The following is a 25,929-nucleotide window of genomic DNA, read 5'->3' on the forward strand; positions in this document are numbered from 1 at the left end:
CCATGCGCACGCGCAGCGGCGCGCCAAAGGCAAGCCCGTCTGCGCCCGTCCGCGGCCGGCCGGGGCAAGGGGCACCTCACTATGCCCAAATATTAACGTACTCCCCAGAGGAACTCTATTGTTATCAAAACCATGGAACCCTTAGCCCCACTTCAGCGTCCATTATTTCCAACCTCGGCCTTGCTCTGCCCCTTCCTGTTCTCCCCTCTGTACTCACCTTGCCTTCCCTTTCACCCCTGCCCTCCCCCTCATTAGAACCTTGTCAGCTCTCGAGGCCAGTGTCTACCATCTCGGCTTTTCTCCTGAATACCAGATCAGCAGTGAAACACCACCTTGAACTTTTTGTGTTTCTGGACTCCTACAAACCTGATCTTTTATTCTTGACAGAAACTTGGTTCTGCCCAGACTCCCTTCCCAATATCCCTGCATCACTACCCTCTTCTTACTATGCCCTGTGGGCTGATCGACCGTTGGGCAAGGCAGGAGGAGGTGTCGCTCTGATTGTCCGGTCGGACCTCCACTTTCAAACTCTCTCCTCTCCGATCATCCAGGGAGCTGAGTGTTTAGTGATGCGATCTGCTTCTTTTCAAACCCCTATCAACGGTGTCCTTGTCTACCGCCCACCTCACCATACCCCCTCCTTTGTGACCGAGTTCCAGGAACTACTTGCCACACTAGCAGTTAACCACTCTTCTGTGCTAGTTCTCGGTGATTTTAATTTCTGGCCACTTGACCCCGCAGAAGACGCCGTAACCAGAGACTTCACAGACCTTCTTCATAGCTTAAATTTCACCTCAAATGTGTCTGTTCCTACTCACATTGAGGGTCATATCTTAGACCAAATTTGGTCTCTGAACATCCCGATCTCTCCTATTACCATCACTCCCTGTCTCTGGTCAGATCACTTTTTGATTTCGTTCTCTTTAGATTTCCACCGGTCCAAGCGCCCCACCCTTCCTAGGAATGTCTGGGCCCGCAATTGGAATAAGGTTGACATCCCTGCCCTCTGCCTTTCCCTCCAAGACTCCTACCCGGCTTTAGAAGCACTCCCTCTCTCCTCCCAGGCAGCCGCTATCAACGCCTGGCTATGTAGGTCATGCAGTCAAGTGGCCCCCTTGAAACTTGTCGTAGTGAAACTTGCTCATAATGCCAACAAATGGTTCACTGACGAACTCAAGGGAAAGAAGTTAGCTGCCCATCAGGCAGAACGTGCATGGAGGCGTACCTACTGCCCAATATTGAAAACTCACTATTCATCCATGCTTAATGCATACAAAAGCGCAATCCTTTTAGCCAAGACTAATTATTACTCTGACAAAATACTCTAAGCTGAAGACCAGCCTAGAGAAATTTTCTCTACTGTCCACGAGTTGGCTTTGTCAGATAGAACCTCCCTTAAACCTCCACCTTCCCAAGCCCTCTGTGATTCCTTAAATACTTTCTTCGTTGAGAAAATTGCAGATATTGAGGCCAATATACCCCCTCCTCCCCCTTCCCCTCCGGCTCCCGGACCCCCCCTAATAGGTTTCAGTTAGATCATATACCTCTGCTGACCAGAGAAACGCTATCTTCTCTGGCGGTCCGTGTCAAATCAGGCTCCCCCTCTGATGTCTGCCCAGCTCCCGTCCTGAGAGAAATCTTTCAAGCCTGCCCCATCCCTCCCTTGGTATTCCTTAATGACTACCTCAGGGACGGTACGGTCCCTGATCTCCATAAAACAGCTATAATCATTCCCCTACTGAAAAAAACTGGTGCCGACCCTTCCTCCCTCACTAATTATCGCCCCATCTCCCTTCTCCCTTACCTGGGTAAAATCTTGGAATGCCATATCTGCTCTGTCCTCAGCTCTTTTGTGGAGGACAGCGGCTATCTGGCCCCCTGCCAGGCTGGATTCCGCCCTCGTCATTCTACTGAGAAGGTCGTGGTTTCAGTCTTAGACAGCCTCAGGGAGGGGATGGACAAGGACCGGCCCCAGGCTTTGGTCCTTCTAGATCTGTCCGCTGCCTTTGACACGGTCGATCACTCCATTCTTCTCGGCCGTGTCAAGGCAGCCGGCATCGGCGGGCCTCCGCTGGCTTGGCTTACTTCCTTCCTGAGGGACCATACCTAGGCTGTTCATCTAGAAGGGTTTTCTGCTCCCCTACGTAAGGTACAGTGTGGTGTCCCTCAAGGTTCCTCCCTTTCCCCCCTTTTATTCAACCTGTACATTTTCCCCCTCATTTTTGCTTTACAGCAACTGGAGGTCACTGTCTTTAACTATGCAGATGACCTCCAGTTAATCTTTAACCTTTCCCACTCTCCGGAATCCATCCATAACTTCCAATCTATTATGATTTTTATCAGGGACTGGATGAACTTTAACCACCTTAAACTTAACCCAGATAAAAACGAGTTGATTTTGACGGGTGGTACATCCAGTCCCTGGACCCCCACGTTTTGGCCCCCTTCACTCGGTCCCCCTCCCTCACCTTCCCACTCAGTTAAAACACTTGGGATCACGTTAAATCAAAATCTTACCCTGCACTCCCAGATTAGCATGGTGGTATCCTCTTGTTTTTTCACTCTCCGCACTATCCGGAAAATTTCCAGATTCTTCTCTCCCTCTGCTCTCAAACTCATGATGGCAATGGTATTATCACGGCTGGATTATGGTAATATCTTGTATAATGGCGCCCCAGCTTATGCCCTCTGACGCCTACAGCTGGTTCAGAACCAAGCGGCCCGCCTTATTCATGGTCTCCCTAAATTACATCACGTCACCCCTGTATTGAAGAACTTACACTGGTTGCCCATTAGGGAGCGGGCCCTCTTTAAACTTGGCTGTACCGCGTTTCAGGCCCGAGCTGTAACTGCCCCAGCATTCATAAATTTGGCAATCTCAAGCTACATTCCGGTAAGAGAGCTGCGTTCATCCACCCAGTCGCTCCTCTCAGTCCCTCGTTTTAGAAAGAAGAGGATGGGGGGGTAAAATTTGCTGTCCTCAGTCCTACTTTCTGGAATTCTCTCCCCCTTGCCCTCAGATCCATTCTGTCCTACCCCGACTTCCGTAAGGCATTAAAAACCCATCTTTTTCTGCAAGCCTTCTCAGTTTAAAGTTTTCCCACAGTCTCCACCCAGGCCCTAACTTTCCTCAGCGCCAAGAAACCGCCAGGTATATGTGCGCTTAATAAATGTTTTTAAATTCAATTCAAATAAATGCAATATAAGCAAACAAAGGAACATAAAACAGGTTGAGTTAAACTTAACGTAGCGACAGGAGGCCTAAGACTGTGGTTTATGTTGACAGCTGTTGGAGGAGTGAGAGGGAAGTGAAGGGCCTTGTGTCAGGTTGGAATAGATTAGTAAAGGAGTGGGGGAGCACTGCGGAGGACAGAGCAAGACGTTTCTTCAGATACAGATGTAGGTAGCTTGATTAGTCTGACATAGTGTGAATAGGAATCGGAACTGATTCCCATATCTGTGTAAAAATACACATGGATATATATTTTGCTCCCACAATATCTCCCCCTTTAGGATAGTCATATCATATACCATATGTAATATAGAATGCTGCTTACCCAGTATGCATCTCAGTGGCGTAACGAAACTTGAGGGGGCCCCCCTGCAAAGCACATGAAGGGGGCCCACCCAGCGGCCCAGCCCACTACCTACCACTTTGCCCCACCACCCAAAAATCTGATATATTTTGATCTAAAACCTCCAACATTTAATGAAATACCTCTATATTGTCTTGGTTAAAGTTCTAATGAGAAAGTGGGAAATCCTCTTAACATATAAGCTACGCCATTTGTAACAATACTGTCAAAAGCAGAATATTTAACTGACGCAGCAATCAGAATAAATCCAAGGAACGATCCTATAGTCTCAGGAACTGCCTATGGCTGAAGAACAAAGAACAACCATGAAGGGTTTGAATTAGAATTTACATTAATGGACAATAACTTGAAACTTTGAAAAGCAAACCCAAACCTGCAGTTCCATAAAAACTCAACTGACAAAATACATGAGAAGTACCCAAGATATAACTCAGTATCCCGTGACTGGTGAATTATGTGCATGCCAAATACTAGCGACTGTGAAAGGTTGTGCATGATACCATGAACTGAGGAGGCAATTTTAATTCCTACCATTATGTCTTTATTAGTAAGCATTACAAAACAGGCAGGCAAACGAGGCTGAGGATGAAAACTGTTTGGATGCTTCAAAACATTGATGCAGATGTTTGCCTGAATTGATCATTTCTGTAGTGTAAACAATTCTTAATACAAGATTGAAGGCACACGTATTACAGACAAGTGCAAGCAACACCATAATTAACTGCATGTAGAATAAAAACAAACCATATCAGCAAGTACCTAATGACAGAATCTGTACAAACTGTAGTTGGTAAAGCACAACAAATGTGCAAATACTTCCAAGTGCATAATAAAGCAAACACCAATCCAGCAATATACAAAAATCAAGCAGGTTTTGTAAAACAATTGAACTTTCTTAAATCAAGGTAAAAATACTTCCAAAGTGCTTGATAAAAACAAGTCCATCAGTATACAAAAATTAAACCAGATTAGTCAAACAATTCCCCATTTGGTGTGTGCATAAAGGCACATATGTTTCAAAGCAACTGTTAAACAATAACATCTACAGCACCATACAATAATCAAACCAGTTTAGACAAAAGTCCCCTTTTGAAGGCTCAAACATTTCAAAATGACTGGCAAAACCGTAAGTACAGCAGGCAGCAGCATACAAAATCAAACCACTTTAGTCAAACAATGCCCTTTTGGTTTGTGCCTGAAGGCATAAATATTTCTAAGTGCCTGGTAAAGCAATAACAATTTAGCAGCATAAAAATCAAACCAGTCCAATCAAACAATGCCCCTTTTATTTGTGAATAAAAGGTGCCAGAGCCCACTTTGCCCATGCTTTACAACATCTCTGGATAGCATCTGCCTTTAATGGATGCAACAATTGCACATCCAGTAATGGCTGCTTAAGAGGCAGCAATTGTGACCTGGGGAAAGTTAGGAGGCCCTGGCAAGAGGCGATCCCAAGGATATGGCTCCACAAACATGATACGTGGCAGAGCCCTTAGAATCAGTCCTGGGTCCTGGCATGGAACAGGAGCTGAGAATTTACTGTGCGTGAAAAGAAGTGTGGGGGAAGATAGCAGCCCATCACAAAATAGTAGGCATGTAAATGGAAATAACAGGGTGGCCAGGCAAAGGGGCACTAAAACCCAGGCACCTAAATAATTTGAAAAGATATCTTGCAGCCCCTCACGTTGGTTCGCAATTTGGAAAAGCAAAGGCATGTACATTTTAGTAAGAAGCATCCGAATCTGCTCATGCGGCACATGATTTCAAACAAATAGTAGCGAGTTGCAAGCTTGCTTTTAAAATATGTGCACACGTTTTTTCCAATATTCTCCATTCCCATATAACAGCTCTCCGTCTGAGCAAGTCTATATTGAAGTGTTTTAGGATGTTCAGAGTAAAGTTGGAGATGATAACGTGGTTAGTTGTTAAAAGGGAAAAGTACGATTCCGATCACCTTCCTTTCTCTTCTGCCGATGAATGCAATAGAATTTTAGAATAGAGGAAAGCAAACTATATTAAGCGGTTGGTTATGCAGAGTGATGGACACATCCTTTTTTCCAGAGAGGTTATTGTGAAGATGAATCCCTGATCTTCAAAAATGGAGATGAATACTGCACATTCGGAGTATAATTAACACCAATACTGGGAGGAGTAAGAGACATGTTTGCCCTCAGTTTATACACACAGTTGTCTACAAACAATATTCATTTTTGAGCAACTCGTTATTTTCAACATGGTTGACAATGCTGTATTTGCATAGCAGTAGGCTATGTCCATATTCAACTCCATGAGCTATCACTCATGGTTCAAAATGCGGGAAGTACCATATAATGTCTAGAGATGGACACATATCTATACTATGGAGATCAAATGGGTGTGGCACTGGGGGTAGCACACCAGTGCCCATTCACGGATTAGCTTTACCCCTTGCTTCCCCAGTGGTCATCACTGACCTAAGCCTCAGATAAAACAAATCAGAGTGGGGAACGAAAGTCCTGAGTTTGCTGGGGCATTAAAACCAGGGGTGCAACTAGACCTGAACTTCAGGGGGGGCTCCCACCCCTAGCCAGGGCTATCCCTAGCACTGGTCGCACACAGTGGAACAGTCTTTTCTGGTGCCCCCTCCACCATTTCCTCCTTGTCCATGAATTCCCTCACTACCACTCACCAACCACGCACCTCATCTCTCTATAGCACCTTTCTGACAAACATTTCATTTTTTATAGCGCTACTCATAGTTTACTTGCACTCAGTTCTGGAATCTGCATGGTACTCTTTCTGTGTAGCAGGCACATTAACCCTCTGCACTTTGTGAGTGGCAGGAGTGCCCATGTGAGTGCACAGTGGCAGATGCAACAGTGTGAGAGTAGGGTAAGAGGAGTGACTGCAGGGTGAGTGAGAGGACCATATGAATTTGGGTGTGGATATTGGTACAGAGTGGGGCGAACAAATGCATGGTTAGTGATGGGCATGTTTGAGTGAGAATGCAGATTGAGCAGTGAGGGGGACAGGAGATTGAAGGGTAAGTAGTGTGCTCTTGAGACTGCAGGGTGAGGTATAGGGTGAACAGCACAAGTGCATTGTGAGGGCAGAGTGATCACTGTGAGTGCAGGGTGGGCGGGTGAATGGTGATCAGTGTGAGTGCATTCTGATCACTGTGAGTGCAGGGTGAGCGTAAAAGTGAAGGGCAAGAATGTCGATTGAGTTGTCTGAATGCACTTGAAGTAACTCAGCATGTTATTGACAATTGTTTGCTATTGTGGCATTAATAGGGATTGAAGGTGTAGGAAATGAATAATGTGCTGATCCTGCAACAAACTTCCAGTCTCATGACACGGGTTGCCAGCTCATTATTTTGATGTCCCAAACAGGACAAAAATAAGCAATCACCTAAAGCTGGATTTTCAGCACTTATCTGTGCTTTCTTTGAACAGCAAATATAAATAGAAATCACTTTTATTTGTGTTCTAGGGCTGCCTGAATGATCCATGACTGATAATTAAAGGAAACAAAGACAGAAAAGTCACATTACAAATTAATACGTACACATTTCTTTATAACCCTATTTAGTGTCAACACGAGGTCTTTCTAGTCTCTTTAACACCTTGGCTGCTATGGCTTTTCCCCTCCGGTGCTGGTGAGCTTTGATCCCCATTGTTCATGACGAGCTCAGCTCGTCATAAGCACAGCTCCAGTGTGCCTCATGACGAGCTGAGCTCGTCATGAGCAGCGAAGGGGTTAAACAACACATTGCGGGCATTTTTCTTTTGGCCACCCTACTTTATATTACTTTTCATGAAATGCATTCTCAACAGTGATGTGATATGTGATGTCACCTCCAATATCATCAATTATTTTATTTGTGATGGTATTATCTTTAACATCAAGAACGAGCTGGGGGCAAGTGTAGGAAATTATGAGGTAGAGGCACAACGTGATTTGCGGGAGGCATTGTGGGTAAAATGTATTGGAGGAGCACAGAGTAATGCACTTCAGTGAAGTGCTGGTTGTCATGCCTGAAGGGAACACTATGTGATGTGTCTCTTTGGAGGACTGGGTGTTGGGAATTTAGTGTGCAATTTGAAACTGTGCATCAGAAGGGCACTGTGTGCTGTACAGACAAGGTGCATGCACATGGCTGTGTGTATTACAGAGCAGGTGATGTGCCAAGGGAGGGGGGGGGTGGGCGCAAAAGTTGATGTTCAATAACAGTTGTTGGTTAAAGTGTAACTTCAAAGAGGCTTGAAGATGTATTGTGTCAAGCATGAACAACTCATCTGTTCCATTTTTTCTTTCCATTGAGGGATTTGGAGTGCTATTCAATTATAGATAAGCAAATGCAAGTACTACAATACAAAGAAATATATATATTAGGGCTGGATAATCTACTGACATGACAACCAGTACTTTGAAAGATAAAAAATGACAGTCTTGCTTTCTAATGCATTTCGGTGATTTGTTTTTAGGGTCAGGAATCTAATCATGGCAGAAGATTGTTTTTAATATGGCATGTTTAATACAGGCACAGGTATATACATGAAACATTCATGTGCACACATTCAAACATGCACAATTCACATACAAGAATGGTTACACACCTGCATAGCCGCAAAGGGCCTTATGTTTTCTACTACATCTTAGACAGTCCTGTTTTTTTGCACAACACTGTTTGGCATAATGGCACTTTCAATCCTTCGCTTATATTTGTAAAAGAAAACCTAAGCCCCAGAATGCAGTAATTTGTTGCTGGAAAAAAAGAACTGGCTGAGGGTGTCACATGTGAAATGGGCTACTTGGTAGAATAGAATGACAGACATTTTTTAAGAAATACATTCCCTCTTTATTAGCTTGTTAAATAGATTTATTTTTGGCTTGTTGCTTTAACTCCTTAACCGCGGCGCAAATTCTGCTGCGGTGCAGGAGTTCTATTGAGTGGGCAGGGCTGCGTCAGCCAACGGACGTGTGCAGCACTACCGAGATAGGGCTCGCGATGGCCGTAGGCCGACGCGCGCACGCAAGGGGTTAAATATTTGCCTTCGTCTTCCATGCCTACAATAGGAACAAGAAAAGTGTTGAAAGTATTAATTTCCATTATTTTGTTTTACCCTGCTCCTCTCAAACTCTTGGAGAACCTTCACATTTCTCAACAGGATTACAGCCCACGTTTCATTGGCCGGGGGTGCGTCTTGATTCACCTTAATTCTCGTCAACCACGGAGTCGCCACTGCTTAATTTATAGAATAATAATAATATTAAAGTGGAGTGCACAAAGTATTTTTTTCAGGAGCCAGCCTCTGACACAGCCAGCAGTATAGCAAGGAAGTCATGGGCCCTGTTGCAAGCAAGTAAAAATGCCACCTTTTACTGCTGCTGGGTGGTCAAAAACAGCAATTATCATAGATCAAGTGGCCCCTCAGAGTTCTAAGTCCTGGTGCCACTGAACCTCCTGCACAGATGGTAGCTGCGCCCCTGGACTCGGCAGGTTGCCTTTCTTCCACTACCCAAACCTTCCTCTCTTTCTTACTCTTGACGTTTTCATTCATGCAATCTTCCTTTTATCACTTTTTTTTATCATTCTCTTCCTTCCTTCTCCCTTTTCTGACGGACTCTCTTGCTCCCACATGAGAAATAAGGAGTAGTTTCTTACTTGTAACTACAGTTCTGTAGTAGGGGTATCTCTGTTATAGTCATAATCTAGTGAATAGTCCCGCCCATATGCGGGGATCCCGGAGAAATCAAAATAATCTCTTAAGCTGTCTTTTTGTGCAGTCCTGCATAGACACTTAAGAGAGAATTTAAAGACAGCTAATGCAGCCAAGGCTACACTGTCCAGTACTTCAACTAGATATTCCACCAATTTTAACATCAGCAAAGCCTGCCAAGTTTCTTACACAGAAAAAACGCCCCCTTTCACCAAGAAAGCCTCTGGAATGATAGAGAGGAAGGGGTGGACAGACAAGCCCCATAGGCTGCCATTATGTGGCTCAAAAAGGGATGCTGTGCCTGTAAGGAAACTTTCTAGAACTCGGTATCCCAGAATGCACAGCAGGACCCCTCCACTTTTAGTTCTTTTTTCCGGCTCCAGCGAGCAGGACCCTGGGGCATTGAGCTCTCCTTTTTAGGGTTTATTTAAAATGTTTGCACTTTTAAAGTGTGAGAGTGTGTTCACTCGACGTGTGTCGGTGCCTTCTATTATTACTGGGGTTTTTCTAGTAATTCTGAGCCCTCATTTATCAAATATGCCTGCCTTGTTTGATAAATGCCCGGAGTGCTCGAGGAAGAAGGCCAAATCCGATCCACACAGGGTGTGTATCCTATGTCTTCCTTCTAGTCATGTTCCTGAGGAGTGTGAGATCTGCCAAACGTTCTCCTCCAGGACCCTGAAGGACAGACGGAAGATCAGGCTTCAAGAACTGGAGCAAAGGAAGCACCAAGGTGGGTCTGGGCATGCTGGAACTACTTCATCTGCCCGTGCTGAGGCCTCTGGGGGGCTCCTAAGTGAAAAGAAGGCCAGACAACGCCACCGGTCTCCGTCGACGTCGATAGCCTCGACGTCGGCGACGAGAGGGATGACCACGGTCTGTTCCCCCGTCTCCCCAGGGCTCTGGGTCGAAGCGGCGTCGACATTGAGGGGACTGACGTCGAAACCTCCGTTGAGGTCGGCGTCGAGGACAGTGTCATCATCGTCGTCGAGCCATCGACGTCGAGAGAGGTCATGACGGCGACGGCGCTCGCCGTCGAGGCGACACCGCCGTTCGCCTTCGACGTTAGACGTCAAGGAAGTCGACGACGTCGAAAAGATCATCGACGTCGAGAAAAAGGTGAAGAACTTCGACGTCAAGACGGCGATCGTCGACGTCGAGGAGAAGGACTCCGACGTTGAGACATAGATCATCGACGTCGAGACACCGTTCAGCATCGAAAAGGCGTTCAACGCCGATGAGGCGTTCGAAGCCTAAGAGGAAGGCATCATCCTCCAGGAGGCGTTCTGGCGCCAGAAGCTCCTCCAGATCATTGGGGGCACGACGGCGACGTCGCTCACCGACAGGGGGCACGGCCTCTCGGTCTCCCCAGTCAGGTCAGGCGAGGAAGAAGAAGAGGGTAGAGTCGCCGGGCTCGGTGTACTCTGTGGTATACTCGCCACCCAAACCAAGGTCGCCTTCACCACCGCCTCCGTTGCCGAAGGATCCGCCCCCTCGGGTTCCGACACCACTTCCTCCTCCTCATCATCATCATCATCCTCCGCCTCCCAACTGCAACAACACACTGATGTCTAGTGTTGCCGAGCTCGCTGACAAAAAAACAAAACACATATTACCAGCCAACTTGTGAGCTGTAGATCATATGCTATGCATAGAGTACATAGCAGTTATCTCCCAAAGCGGTGGCCAACCTGTATCTGTTGCAGTGGTCTCACAAAGTGTACGTAAAACTGCCTGGCCCACTCTAGCTTGTTGTCTTGCTAACAAAGCTACATAATAGTGTTTTGTGAATGTGTGAGGTGTACACCATGTTGCAGCTTTGCATATGTCATCTATGGGTATATTTCCTAAGAATGCCGTAGAAGCCGCCATTTTGCGTGTAGAGTGTGCTCTAGGGGGAACTGTTAACGTTCATTTTGCTTTTGCATAGCATACTTGAATGCACTTGACTATCCACCTTGCAATACCTGATTTTGATATTGGATTGCCTTTGTGTGGTGGAGCAAAAGCGACAAAAAGTTGATTTCTGTTACGGAAAGGTTTTGTCCTTTCTATGTAATACAGCAATGCTCACTTCACATCTAATGTGTGTAGGGCATGTTCTGCTATTGAATCTGGTTGAGGGAAGAACACAGGTAACTCAACAGATTGATTGATATGGAAAGCAGAAATGACTATAGGATTGGTCCGAAGATCCACTTTATTTTGGTGCATCTGCAAAAAGGGTTCTTCTATAGTTAATGCCTGAAGCTCACCTACTCCTCTGACTGACGTGATAGCAACTGAGAAATTGCAGTTCACATTTATGCAATGGCTCAAAGGGTGGACTCATTAGTCTGGTGAGAACAATGTTCAGATTCCACACTGGAGCAGGTGGACGTCTCAGGGGAATGACTCTTTCGAGTCCCTCTATGAAGGCTTTGATAACAGGCACTTTAAAAAGATATAGATGTGGTCTATTCTGAAGGTATGCAGCTATTGCATCCAGATGTAGGCGTATGGACGTGTACGCTAATTTGGAACACTGTAGATGTAACAAATAACATATAATGTTTTGTACAGAAGCATCAAGCGGGTTGACGTGGTTGTTATTACAGTATATCACAAACCGCTTCCACTTTGCTGCATAGCATGCTCTTGTGGTAGGACGGCTAGCCTCTTTGATAATGTTCATGCAGTCTGGCGGTAGATTAAGATAGCCAATCTCCAAGACTTCAGGAGCCAGATTGCCAGATTGAGTTGACTGGGGTCTGGATGTCTTATGTCTCCATGGCTATGTGTGAGGAGATTGGATGTAAGACGTAATTTTTGGTGAGGAACTACTGACAGTTCCAATAGGGTTGTGAACCATGTGGGAGCAACTAGGATTAAATGTCAGGGACACTTGTTTGTGTTTCCAAACCACTAACGGAAGGAGTGGGAGAGGCGGAAAAGCTTAAGCAAATATCCCTGACCAACTCATATAGTGCATTGCCTTTGGACAATGGGTGTGGGTACCTGGACATGTAGTTTGGGCATTTTGCATTTAGATGTATGGTGAACAGGTCTATGTGTGGGAAACCCCACATTTTAAAGAATGGGAGGAGTACTTGAGGGGGTATTTCCCATTCGTGAATTTGCTGTGTCTGACGACTGAGCACTTCTGCCATCTGATTGTCTACTCCTGGGAGGTGTTCTGCTAGGGGATGCATTTTTGTGATGTATGGCCGATTTCTAGAGTCTGTGCTAGCTGTGACAGCTGGAGAGTGTGTTCCTCCCGGTTTCTGTATGTAGTACATCGCTGTCATGTTGTCTGTACAAATTAGGACAGTCTTGCGTACTAGCTGAACTTGAAATGCTTTCAGAGCTAGGAAAATCGCTACCATCTCTAGATGATTTATAGGAAGCTGTGTTTGCTGGAGGCTCCAAATGCCCTTGGGTTTGGAGACGCGCTCCCCAACCTGTCATTGATGCGTCTGCTGTCAGTACTATCTGTGGAACCGGATCCCTGAAGGGACGCCCTTTTAAAAGGTGTTGCGTTTTCCACCACTGCAGAGAGTGACGGGTGCAGCTGTCTACCAACACTAGATCTGATAACTGACCGCAAGCTGGGTTCCACTGACCTGCTAAGCATTCCTGTAGGGAATGCATTTGAAGTCTTGCGTAGGAGACTATAAAAATGCAAGACGCCATGATTCCCAGTAGCTGCATGAACACTCGCGCTGGTAAGGAGTGTTGAGGCTGAAACTGAGACATCAGGGTTTGAATATTCCTGACTCTGGCTGGAGTTGGATATGCTAGAGCATTTTGTGTGTCTATAGTAGCTCCTAGATATGCTTGAGACTTGGATGGTTGGAGATGGGATTTGGACAGATTTACTGTGAATTCTAGCTCGTGGAGCAATTGCACAGTTTTTTGTGTGTGCATAGACAGCTGTTGTGTAAGCTGGTCTTCATGAGCCAGTCGTCTAAGTATGGGAAGACGTGAATATGTTGTCTTCTTGGATGGGCTGTGACTACTGCCAAGCATTTTGTGAAAACCCTCGGTGCAGCTGTCACTCCGAATGGGAAGACTTTGAATTGGTAGTGCCAAACTGCTATGATATGTGGTGCAGAAGAATTCTGTTACCGAAGGATGAGTGCACTTTACTTAGAACATGAAAGTTTCAAGTCCATTTCCAGACAATTATTCAAAAATTAACCGATTCAACTGTATCTTCTTCAAAATTACTTTTTATTCTGTGTTAATTCATTTGGTTTCCATTTTCCATATTCAAAGGATGTTTCCATGTTAATCAACAAAAAATGACATGAACCCAATGCATTTCGGGTCATATGTTTGACCCTTCCTCAGGGGTCTATAGAAAAAGAAACTGTAAACATTGAGCTAGTCTCTACAAAATTATGAGGCATTTAGCAGAAACAATGTCCTGGCAATTGCTGTCTTCATTTCATAACTTTCTAAGCCGGTCTGCTATAACTTAACTAAATGTGTTCTGTACAGTACAAACAATGGGGCCAAGCGCCAACTCTACGCTCTACACGTATGAGGAGTACACCTATCCTATCTCATAGCTAAACGCTAAAAGTCACAGAGTTTGAGCCCACTTACTTCAAGTGTAATCTCCTGTTCCCCTCGCTATTCCTGTCAGTTCCAGTGTGTCGGGACTACGGGTAAACAATGGCGACCATTATTTCATTTATTTATTAAGCCCTTTGATTGGCGAACAGGGTCACATGATCGGGTTGTACTTTTCTATTCACATTTACTAATCTTGGTTCTCATATGATGATTGGTGTGTGAAATTAATTACCCAGAACTTAATAATGCTCCCTACTAACCAGCAACTGTAATATACACAATGCTTCTTGTTTGAAAACGATCGCAGTGTTTTAGACCACACACCAATCAACGTGGGGCCTGGGTTTGCAAGTTTCCGGATTGGCTTCAGACCCTGAGAATGGGCTCTGGTTTCAGGGATCCCAGCGCTGCTTCCCTGGTCTTATCCGGACTGGTTACAGCTATGAAGTATGGGCGTTTGTTTCAGGGATCCCTGTGCTGTTTTCCCTGGCCACCTCTTTGTGTGAATTCTTCAGACTTTGGAACTGTCTCTTCCTCCTCTCTTCCCATCACTCGTGTCCTGGCGGTAAGTAGAAAGACGAGGCTGACGGCACACCCCAAGAATACCGGGACCTGGTGCTTTTTGATGGAGGTAGGACGATGCCCCCTGGGCGGATTCCAAATCGGTTTTGCACCTACTGCGGAACCCGAGCAACCTTGGCTGATGCACGTTGGAGCTGTACTTTGCAGCTATTGAGGAGTCTGGCTCTGGTTCACCCCCTTGGCCTTCACCTACCCAGCCAGACATCTGACATTGTTTTCCTCGTCCCCCGCTGTTTTTCTTACCCCCTCCCTCCGTTTTCTTAAATCTAATTGCTGTAACTATGTATCCTGTATCTCGCTGATCCTGTAACTAGGTAACCTGCAACGCACTGATCCTTATGTAAAGCGCTCTGATACCTCCGAGTCTCGTCAGCGCTATATACAACTTTATAAATATAGTAACATTTCTACATATCTAGGGAGGGGGCAGAGGCAGTGCATGAAGCCAGTCATAATATTTCATACTGGTGGGGAATGGGTCAGGTGTGTTCTTAGTCATCTGAGTTGCCTTCAAGGGGGTTCATTGCTTTAATATGGTTGTTCCCGCTCCAACACTATGTTTGGTGCCGTTATTTTATAGTTACATGGTATTTCATTAGTATACGACTTCTCGCCATTTCCCTTTTGTGCCCATGTGCATGATCGTGTATGTATCTGCCGTTCCCTCTTATCTATCTTATCCTGGAGTTCATTAATGGAGCATTCTATTTCCTCCCTACCAGTGTACTCCTCTTGGAACTCATCTGCCTCCTTCCTCGAATGTATGCCACATGCTTGCGTTCCTCCTCGTTGTTTCTCTCTTCTGCACTCGGTCCAAATTCCTCCCCCCCCAAAAAAGTGGAAGTTTGGGCCAGTATTTCAAAACCATTTGGCATGTCCCCTCCAACTGATAGGTGCCCATTCAGGACCGGTTTTCTGTAGGGCCACGTCGTTCACCATCTTGCGTAGTGAAAGCTGAAGGCCAAGGCGTCAGCCGCTGCCGTCCTACCGGCTCCTGGCCGATACCACACAGCGCTGCCTCGGGCTAGTTGGCACGTCAGATACCCTAGTTAAATCACCTTCCAGGGATATATGGAAATTAGGGGCCCATGATAAGCCTGGTTTAGGAGACAGTGCCTGCTAGTGTGTGTTATTCTTTCACAGTGTATGTAGGGGCTTGAAAGTGAAGGGTACATTGGAATTGCTTGAGGAGAGACTGAGAAATGAGGTGGCAGGCTAGTCGACACCTGTCAGCCAGCACACTAGAGACTGGTAGGGTTTATGGGGCACCTCTAAGGCACCCTCTGGGTGCATGTATTAATAATCCACCACTGAAATCACTGTGGGTTTATTAATACAAAGTGTATGATACCAAACACCATAGATTTCAGGGAAGCCATCATGTAGCTGGCGAACTTGATTTTACCTGTGTCCAGCACATGTACTTAAAAAATGGCTTCCACTTGTGATATCTAAGAATTGACTTAGACATCACAGGGGCATATTTGCTCATACAGATAATCCCACACATGTATTACAGTACAACCTGCCTTAGGGCTGTAAGGCCTACTGTAGGGCTCACTTACCTAAGCCGCATGCAGCGTCTGCAGGCATGGTACCCAGGGATGTGTGGCATGTTGTGTTTTGACTTTTCTTAGCACCAAGACATGCAGCCTGCAATGGCAGTCTGCATAAATTAGGTGAGGGGTCCCTGAGGGTGGCACAATACATGCTGAAGCCCTTAGGGACCTTCTTTAACCTTGCCATGGGTACTTGAGGTACCATTTGCTAGGGTCTTACAGGGATGCTACTATCGCCACTGGGGGGAACAATTGTATTGTTTAGGGAAAGAGATCTGGCACTGGGGACGTGGTTAGCAGGAACCCAATGTACTTCTGTCGAAATTGCATACAATACCAGGCAAAAAGTGGGGGTGACCATGTCAAAATGGGGGACTTCCATCAGTACTTATATCCCAATTGGCATAGTCAGAATGGGGCTGACAAGACACATTCTCAGTTTAGCAAACCTTGTGTTCTCACCTGCTGCTTCAGCAATGAACTCTCGAGACCAATCAGTTTCGTTGTAGTCCTGTGAGGCTTCTATGGGACCAGCCACTGAAAGGAACTCCTGTGCCCAATTCTCAGACCGGGCGAGGTCTGCAATCCCAGGAGCTGTGATTGGCAGAAAGAGAGCGACAAGGAGGGTTAAGACGGGAGAGATGGAGACGGTACCAGTAAATGAAAAGCCAAGTCCACCCTCATTACATTCTCTGCTCACAGATCTCTTCTTGTTTATCCCAGGTCACCTTGTTCTAGAGTAAGCACTTTGGTAAGATTAAAAGACCAAATCATCTTTGCTCAATCAGGCGACATGTCCACTCCACCCCTCCGGGTAAGATTCACTCCATTTATGCTCAACCTGGTCACAGAATAAGGTCAGTCCGATTAGGTTTTAATCTCACTCCATCCCATTCACCCTCTTGCTAGGTGGTCAGGGTTGCTCATCACTTTCCACCCTGATCAAAACACAAGCTCACTCCGTCTACGTCCTAAGCCTGGTAGCAGCAACTCTCTTGTCCACCCTTAAGGCTGAACTAGCCTATTATTGACTTTCTGATGGCAGCTCAGTTGCCCAGTCCCCACCAGCCAAGGCAACCGCATGCTCTGGTTCCCTTACCTCGTTGTGGAGCTTGCCGGAAGCTTGCCTGCTCAATTTCCTGCATCTCAGCCAGCAGATCATCCATCTTGAAAGTCTGGGGAGCTCGACCCAACAGTGGGGCATTCTGGTCCTGCAGAAACTCAGCCACCAGCTTATGATGAAGGAGAGAGGAAAGTGTTCCCAAAAGAACAATTAACCTCGGTCTAAACTAAAATAATTAACATAACTACGTAAAGGGCTGAAGATCCAAAGACTGCCTCGCACTGAACTATCATTCACCCTAAGCCACGGAAAGGACAGATGAACTTTCAACAGCTCTAAATTGAACCACTCAAGGGGATATGAGGCTTAGGAACATAGAGGAAGAGATTCCAGGTCAGACATAATTTGTGATGGAAAGAGTCCAGGATGGAGAGAAGTGGGGAGAGTAAAAGACAAGACAATGGGCTGGGAAGGAGCAACTCTCTAATATAGGGATGGAAAGGAGAACATCTCCAATTTAAGGATGGGTTGGAGTTAGACTCTGGGATATGGTTAGGCTGAGAATGGGGAAAGCATGGGTAAGAATGGGCTATGAAGGAGAAAGAGTGCCGCATAAGGAAGGGTTGGATTGGGAAGGAGAAATACTTTAGGATCATGACTGTTTCAGAAGGTGTAAGACTCCTGTACATGGATGGCTGGGAAGAAGTAAAATTCCAGAATAATAGTACGTTGGTAAGGTGAAAGACATTAGATTAAGTTTGAGTCGGCAAGGATAAGGATTTCCGGATAAAATCGAGCTGTGTGGAGAAAGACTGCATGATAAGGATTGGTTGGGAGGCAGAAAGACATTATAATGGAAAGCTGCAAAAAACAAAGCCGACCTAGAGCGTCCAGGTATTTGGGAGTTTCAGGTAGTAAAATGCAAGACTGGTTGCAGCCCCATAGATCGTAGCACAGCTGTAATGTGGGGATACAAGATGTGGGTTAAAAATAAAAGCAACTAAGAATCCTTTCGCTTTAGGATTTTTAAAATTATTTCTCATCTGTGCAGATCAAAACCAGCATTCTATTCTGACCTTTTATAAACGACTGACCACTGAATTTGAAATGCAACTACCCGTTTGGTTTTTATGTCAACAATTCCACAGGTAGTTTGTTATTTTTTCATTTCTAAACAGCCCTCATGCTGTTTCTTTTTCAAAGATTCTTTGTAAATTATAACTTTCAAAACCACACTGTCAAAACAGAAACAGATAGCATGCAATGGGTAAAAACCAGCTACAGGTTTCCGAGGTTGATCTGTGCTCACTGGACGGTTTGTAGATCTAATATGGTTTGCTTTATATCAAGTTTGAAGGAGTCCTTACCTCGTACATGGGGATTTAAAACACTGGTTCACAGGCATATTCCTGTTCCCCAGTTAAAGCAGAGGGCGGTTTATATCATTTTAAACATCCCTCGTAAGAACCAAATTGAGTCTTGTGTAGTTCAAAAGTAGGCCCGCCTACACACTACATTAGGAATACTGGTAGACTATGGAAGGTCATTTAAAGCGTTTTCTCCATGGGAAAATCCACAATCTCAGACATTATAGTCTATTAGAGTAGTGAAAGTGCCAAGATGATGAGAAGCCTGCACAATGCAAGATCCATGTTTACAATGACATTATAAGCAATCAAGACATGCTATTTATGTGGCAAAGACCTCTAGTTGTAGGCAAAACTTCTGACAGAAATTATATTGTTCACTGCTGAGTTAAGATGGGCAGTTGTAGACAACTGCGCACTTTATTATGCCAATCAAGTGGCTAATACCAAAAAGCAAGAATACGAAAGGACCGTAATCTGGTTGTCTTACTTAAGTTTGATCTACAGAAGCGACAACCTGTAGTTGACTTTTTAAGATTCCGCAACTGGCTATATCTGCAAAAGTGGCTATCATTGACTAGGTTTAGTCTGTTCAAGTCTTAATAGACTGAACTCTGAACACTCGTCAGCTGGGCACTATCTTCCTACAAGGAATTAAAATTTTATGGTGGCTTATGCTTTAGTAATCAACAGTTGCAAGGTGGTGGAAAGGGGCACCAGGAGATTTTCAATTATGGGGCCCATATTGTGGAATGCTTTTCTAGGACAATATCAAAAATATGTTAATACAGTTTTGCAAATAGTCTAAGTTTTCACTCGTTGGAAGTTGGATCTGCATGATTTTTAGATGGAATCATTCTAAGTCCTTTTAAAGAAGAAATGTAAATGCGGTTGGTCCTCATTAGAAAGATCAGAAATACATTATTATATTTTTGAACGGTATGACTATACACTTTTAGTAATCCTGATTAGCTTTTCTGTAGGATACAATTAGGTAGGATAGGAAGGCACTTAATAGAAAATTATGTTTTTAATCTTAACTGCAACTTTCTGGTCAGTGTCAGTGAAAATACTTCCTTTTCCGACATGTAGCTGCCCTTTTTGAGAGCTCATCTGTGTTACAGTAATGACAAATAGCCCTCAACAAAACACTGAAGGCTGCTGAAGTGAAATATGAAGATTGTGTTCAGTCTCAGGATAATTGTACTGCTAAAACCTTGAATAGTTAACTGCTCTCCCTGACCAGAATCAAAGGCAACTTAATGAATATGCTACAGAAATTTACAGGTGTGGACGAAGTCTGCAAACAAGCACTGTGAGGCAAACAGAGAAGACAAAAGCAGCTAATCCTGCCATTATTAGAGTGAAGGGGCAGACTATCTGCGGAGGTGGGGGGGGGGGCGTCTGGAAGCCTAAAATGTGCTTTTAGCAGCTGGAGACCAACCCTGCACCTCCAAAACAGACTCACATACACCTCATAATCATAATAAAATATTCACTTGTGCCTGAAGGGGCCCACGGCCATATGCGTCTTAATAAGATTCCAAATATTTACACATCTGAGCAAATACACCAACACGGACTTTCTCAAGTGACAAAGTTCAATACTAGGAGAAAGCATTCAGAATTGAGTTTTATTACAATTGTCATGGGTGAAAGGCAGAAACCCTGTTTATATACCAACAGTCACTAGCCTCCCATCACTGTGCTGGAATAAGTAAATAATCTGCTCAGAGGAAAATTATTATCAGAAATATAGCTCAAATCTATCATGTTAAAACTCGTGAGCCACCGAATCCTTTTCTGATGAGCTGGAGCCCTGAACAAAGAAGCAGAATTTCATCAAAGGGCGAATGCACAAGGTCCCAAGAGAGAGTAAGATCGAAGACCAAGGAGTTGTAGAGCAAATGAGCACAAAGCAAGTCAGCTGTATGTAGGAAAGTGCCTCTTTTGACAGGTTCAACCCCCACCTTTTGACTGATGCATGATGTGATTTCGAATGTCAGTGAACTGGGTCCCTTCTCATCAGGCTTCCAGCACCAGATATCTTTCCTAAAACTGTACCACGATTGGCACCACTTCAGCACCCCTTCTAAGTACCTAGTAAATGTCACCCCTGATACTTGGGGCCTGGGTACTGAAGAGGGTACACTACGGCTACAATACAAATTGTGCCACTCTAAGGACCCCTTCTCAAGCTCATGCACACTGCCTACTGCGTGTTATGGTGCAGAGAAAACTGAAGAGTCGACATGGCATGTACCATGGCAACATACACTGAATGAGGTATAGGCAAGTCAACACTACTGCAGGTCTTGCAGCCCTAAGGCATGGTGCCCTAGATCCCATGCATGGAAATGTCAGCATGAGCAGATATGACCCTACAATAGTTAAGTTCATTCTTGAATACTGTAAGTGCACTAGTCTTAGCCAGCCTGCCACCATCAGACAGGTTTCTGACCTCATGGGGGCAACAGCGAGCAATCCCAGAGCCAGACACAAAGCCTCCTCCAGGCTGGGAGTGCCTACCACGGAGGGAAGCTTCAAATGCATTGCCGTCATTAAAATGGAACTCAGGCATACCGAGATAGTGGAGGATTCCACCCCACTCCCTTTTCCTGCTACTCTTTAGGCGGAAAGACAGGCAAGAAAATGTAGTAAATTAGGAGGTGTGCCCACATTCAGCCAGCACCACACCTAAAGTGGGGCAGGCGATGAGGACACTACTTTTCCAATTCCTCCATCTTGTGATGGTAGGAATTCAACCTATCAGGACTAGGTTAGTGCCCCTTCCTAGAGAAAGTGGTAACTTAGAGGGTGTGGACACCCTAAAGGTAGGTAGCCCATTGGCTACTACCCGTCACCCCCTGTAATGCCCCTAAAGTTAGTGGCATCCCCGAACTTCGATTAGACGGACCTATGAATGGCAACAGACAAAGAAAGGGTGCTGAACTAGGAACAGAAGACCTGCTGCAAAAAACTGGCACCAAACCCTGTCAGCTGCTTCCAGGACTCAACAATTGTGGTGTGCCTTCACGTCCTGCAACTGTGAGGCCTCCAAGCACCCTAGAGCACATCCAGCTGAGAACTTCCCTTGAAGTAGAGGAGTTACTCCTCTACAGCTTACGAACCTCAAAGTCCGGTTCACCAATCTGCTTCTCCCCGGCGACTCAGACGTAGCACCGTAGCCAGAAGAGGTACATTAGCTACAGGTGGTCAGATCTATCCCCCCACTAAGTGAGAGGATACCAGGACCTACTGGAGCCATTCCATGCCAATACCTGGGGTACTGAACCCCCTACACCGAAGACTGAGAAGAAAGAGTCCAATTCAGACTCCAACCACCCAGGACGCCGAAACCAGTTGAGGGACTTTGAGATCCCTGAGACCCGCTCCATGAGTGGACCAGCTGTCCCAAAATCATCCCTGCAACCTGCCTGCCCCTACCGTAAGGACCATCTTGATGCACAATGATTGGCAGGCCTCTCTGCTCTGCAACCAGCCTGCCCAGCCCGGCTAACGAGCCAGCCTCCTACATTGGTGGATCAGCGGTGGGATAGAAGACTTTGCATTTGCTGATACCACTCTGTCAATAAGTGACCACATCAGTAAATCTAACAAATGTCTTCAGCTGAGTTGTATTTTTTCAATTGGTTTAATTTTTGATAATTTCTCAAATTAACTGCAAGGGCCTTAGCCAAGTCCCTGAAACTAAGTGGTTAAAAACGGACAGTATCTTATTGTAGTTAAGACAAAGTATTTCCATTTAGGTTTTTTCCTCTCTAAAAAGGTCCCAACATAGTAGAAATAATGAGTGGTACAGAAAACCAGGCTCATGAGCTCGACCTGACCGCTTACCTCGACATGCCCTATGGCAGGCTAAGGGCTCTCTGTAAAGGTTATGGTATCAAACATAGAGAAGCTGAAAACGCTTTTGGTAGAATTTGAGAGAGATAGCCCAGAACTAGTAGCTGCATCATAGGAGGATCAGAATACTGAAGAGAATCCTTCTGAGGAGATAGCAGAATCTCTCCCCTCAGGAGCAGAGGATGAGCCCCCAGGGGAGGAACTCTTGCTAGAGAGATTGGCCAGGAGGTTGAACTAAGCTCAACTCCTGGACACAGAAAGACAAAGAAAAGAGACCATTCTCTGGTGGCAGCAGTTTTATAACGAGGGAGAGAAAATAATATTTTGCTCCTAAACTCCCCAAAGGAGTTGTCCCTAAATATGCAGAGGGTGATAATATCACCAAGTGGTTTACTGCTTTTGAGAGAGTTTGCATCAGTAGAAAGGTAGACCAAAAGAATGGGGGCTCTCTCTTGTAGGAACTCTTCTCAGGGAAATGCAGGGATAGACTCCGGACATTGAATGAGAAAGATGCTGAGCCTCAGGACCTCAGGAAGGGTACCCCGATTTATTTATTTTATTTATCAAGTTTTATATAGCGCTGGCTAGACCCAGAGGTATCAGAGCGCTTCACATAAGGATCAATGCGTTGCAGGTTACATAGTTACAGGATCAGCGAGTTACAGGTTACAGAAATTAGATCAACGAATAACCGGGGCAGGAGGAGGGAGCGGGATGAAAAACAGCAGGGGACAAATACGTCAGCATCAACGCACCGTGGCATCAGTAGAGCACCAGCACATTAACATCAGCACAGTATCGGGCAACACCAGGACACAATAGCAGCCTAAGAATACCACAGCATCACCAAAGCATTGTTCGACATCTTCAGAGCACCTTCTAAGCATCAGTACACCCCTGCAACACCAGGGCACCTTAATAGCAATGGAGTACCCCCCCAGAGAACCACCGCATCACAAGGGCACAGCTGCACCGCCTTAAGCAGCCACCTCAGACCTCGATGCTGCCACAGCACCTTGGCTTTATAGTATATGTCCACAACAGCAAAGCACCACAATGTCCCACACGGAGCCTGCACATCAGCAGAGAATTTTAAAACAACCATAGCACCCATTCGCAGCATATCCAGCACCAAGGAAGTGTCACCAGCCCGCTGTACATCAGTACAGTACACCACCAACAGCTACACAGAACTGTACTTAATGTCCAGCCACAGTGGGGTAAGGAAACTCTAGAGGACCCCCTCCCCCTTTCAAAGTACAGGCAGGTGGACCACAACGCTCCGGACCCAGTCCGAAGCTATATGGCCACAGATTTGCCACTGCCGGAGGGGGCCCCTTAAATGACCCCTCCCCCGACCACTACCGTCTATGTGCAGAAAAGCAGTAAATAAGTTCTCCCACTGAAGAAACGCCCCTCCCACTGGAACTTGCAGATTATCTCCTTTTCACACTAATAAATGTGCGGGCTGAATTTCTGTGCAAGCCCGCTGAATAGGGGGTTGGATTTTATCAGCAAAGGCCCGCAGTTTGCAGACACTGTACCGAACAGGTGCTTCATAATCAGATTGGGTCTTTGAACTCACCACTGAGGAATAAAGGATTAAATTGAGGGAGACTCGAAATACCCAGAGTCAGTCCTGGGTTGAATTTGTAGACTTTTGAATGAAAGCACTAGGTGGTTGGTTAACGGGTAACAATGTGCATGATTATGAAGGGCTCAACAATTTCATTGTGAAAGAGCATCTGTTGAGTAATTGTTACAATGAGAAGTTACATCAGAGAGGTGTGGCTCACTGGTTAGAGGCGGCAGACCCGAGTGCAGAGAACGGCCCGGGACCAGGGTTCGATTCCCGACGCGGCAGGGTCTTGGACCAGGATCAGCGGACTGATAATTCTCGCATCGGTGCCTACTCCGACCAGGGATCACACTCGGCAACTCTGGGCATTAGCTTGCCTCATCTCCACAACGGCCCCACACAAACGCCGGGGATGCCTGGTTTCACCTTGGAGACCCCCAGGAGGGACTATCTCACAGGGAAAGCCAGGACGGGTTCCCCAGCGGTCTATAGCGCTACGAGGCCTCCGGGTAGCAGTGCGCTTTACAAGACACAACAATAACAATAACATCAGTATTGGTAGACCTAGGTCCACCTTCTCCTCATGAGTTGGGGAAGAAGGTAGACCACTGGATCAAAACAAGGGTAACCAAGACTACCTCTGATGGGGGTTACCAAACAATAGAGGCCAACCCCCCCACAAGGAAAAGATGATGACCAATAAGATAAAAACACAAATGAGTCGCCTAAAAGTCCCCAAAATCCTGTTCAGGAGGGAGGGCCCAGTAACTCTTCACAGCCCAGGTGTGGGTGCGAGGGTAAAAACTGGGATGCCAAAAAGGCTTTGTGTCATGACTGTCAGGCACTTGGACACCAAACTTGAGACCCTAGCTGTAAAAAGAAAAAATAATGCCTCTAGTACACCTGCAGTAAATGTATTGATACCTCTCCAGATAGGATCACAGGTGGACCAGACAATGTCAAAGAGCCTGCTGAGGAAAGTCTAGTCACAGAGGGTGGAGTTGATATACCAACCCTGGCATTCAGGCTCAGTAACCTGCAAAAATACAGACAACAGCCACATGTAAGTGGGGTTAAAGTTGAAGCTCTGCAAGATACTGGTGCCAGTGTCACAATGGAGACTGAGCAACTGGTATCCTCACACCAGTACTTGCTAGGAGAGATGTATACAGTCCTGAATGTTGAAAATCAGGCTAAGGTACATCGAATGGCGTTGGTGTCGTTAAGAGTGGGGAGGGGTTACTGGCCACTAAAGGGTGGTGGTATCTTCTGCAATTGCTGTAGAGTGTCTGCTTGGCAAAGATTTGGAGACCTCAGCATGGGCCGATGTCAAAAAGAAAACCCATGGAGCAATGGGAATACCCGAGTTGGTTTGTGTAAAAACAATTGCACAGAGAAGAACCCAGGGTGAAAAAGAAGTGTTACAGCCTGAATATTTGGCCAAACCTTCCAAGACAAAAGGCAAGAAGTCTGGGAAACCAACTTCTGATCAGACCCCAGATCAAGTAGACTTGTCAGTCCCAGAGGAACTGACCCCTAGGAGCTTGGGCCTTACACACCAGAGCTTTTTGGCTCAGGGTGGCCCTCTAGGGAAGATCTGTGCCAGGGACAGAGAACCTGTCCCACTTTTGAAAGCCTGAGGCAGAAAGCTGCTGATAAGGAAAAGGGAAGTGTCAGTGGTACCTACAGAACCTATTGGGATGAGGGACTCCTATACTCTGAGGTCAGAGACCCCAAACCCGGTGCCACTAGGAGAGTGGTAGTGTCTCAGAAGTTTAGAGAGTTTCTCTTTAACATTGGCCCATGACATTTCCCTAGCTGGGCATCTAGGACAAACCAAAACTTGGATTAGGTTGGTGAACCACTTCTACTGGCCAGGAATGTCCCAGAAGTTGAAGGAGTTTTGCAACTCATATGCCACCGGTCAAGCCAGTGGCAAGACAGGTAGCCAACCAAAGGGCCCCCTTCATTCCACTTCCAGTGGTTGGGGTACCCTTGGAGAGGGTTGGGATTGACATGGTTGGGACCGTTGACCTTAAACTGGATCAGGAAAC

General features: G+C 45.8%; 1 protein-coding gene across 9 annotated transcripts in view; it reads right to left on the reverse strand.

Moving 5' to 3' along the window:
- Nucleotides 1-25,929, reverse strand: part of PEX5 (peroxisomal biogenesis factor 5) — a 116,776-nt gene that overhangs the window by 55,429 nt on the left and 35,418 nt on the right. For all 9 annotated transcript variants that reach the window (XM_086932952.1, XM_086932949.1, XM_086932945.1 and 6 more), the window contains exons 4-5: nucleotides 17,099-17,231; nucleotides 16,462-16,593 (exon numbers count right to left, since the gene is read on the reverse strand). In XM_086932952.1, coding sequence (XP_086789078.1) covers nucleotides 16,462-16,593; nucleotides 17,099-17,231 — 265 coding nt within the window. The remainder of the gene's footprint in view (nucleotides 1-16,461; nucleotides 16,594-17,098; nucleotides 17,232-25,929) is intronic.

This window comes from Lissotriton vulgaris, chromosome 7 (assembly GCF_964263255.1).
Source record: "Lissotriton vulgaris chromosome 7, aLisVul1.2, whole genome shotgun sequence".
NCBI lineage: Eukaryota > Metazoa > Chordata > Amphibia > Caudata > Salamandridae > Lissotriton > Lissotriton vulgaris.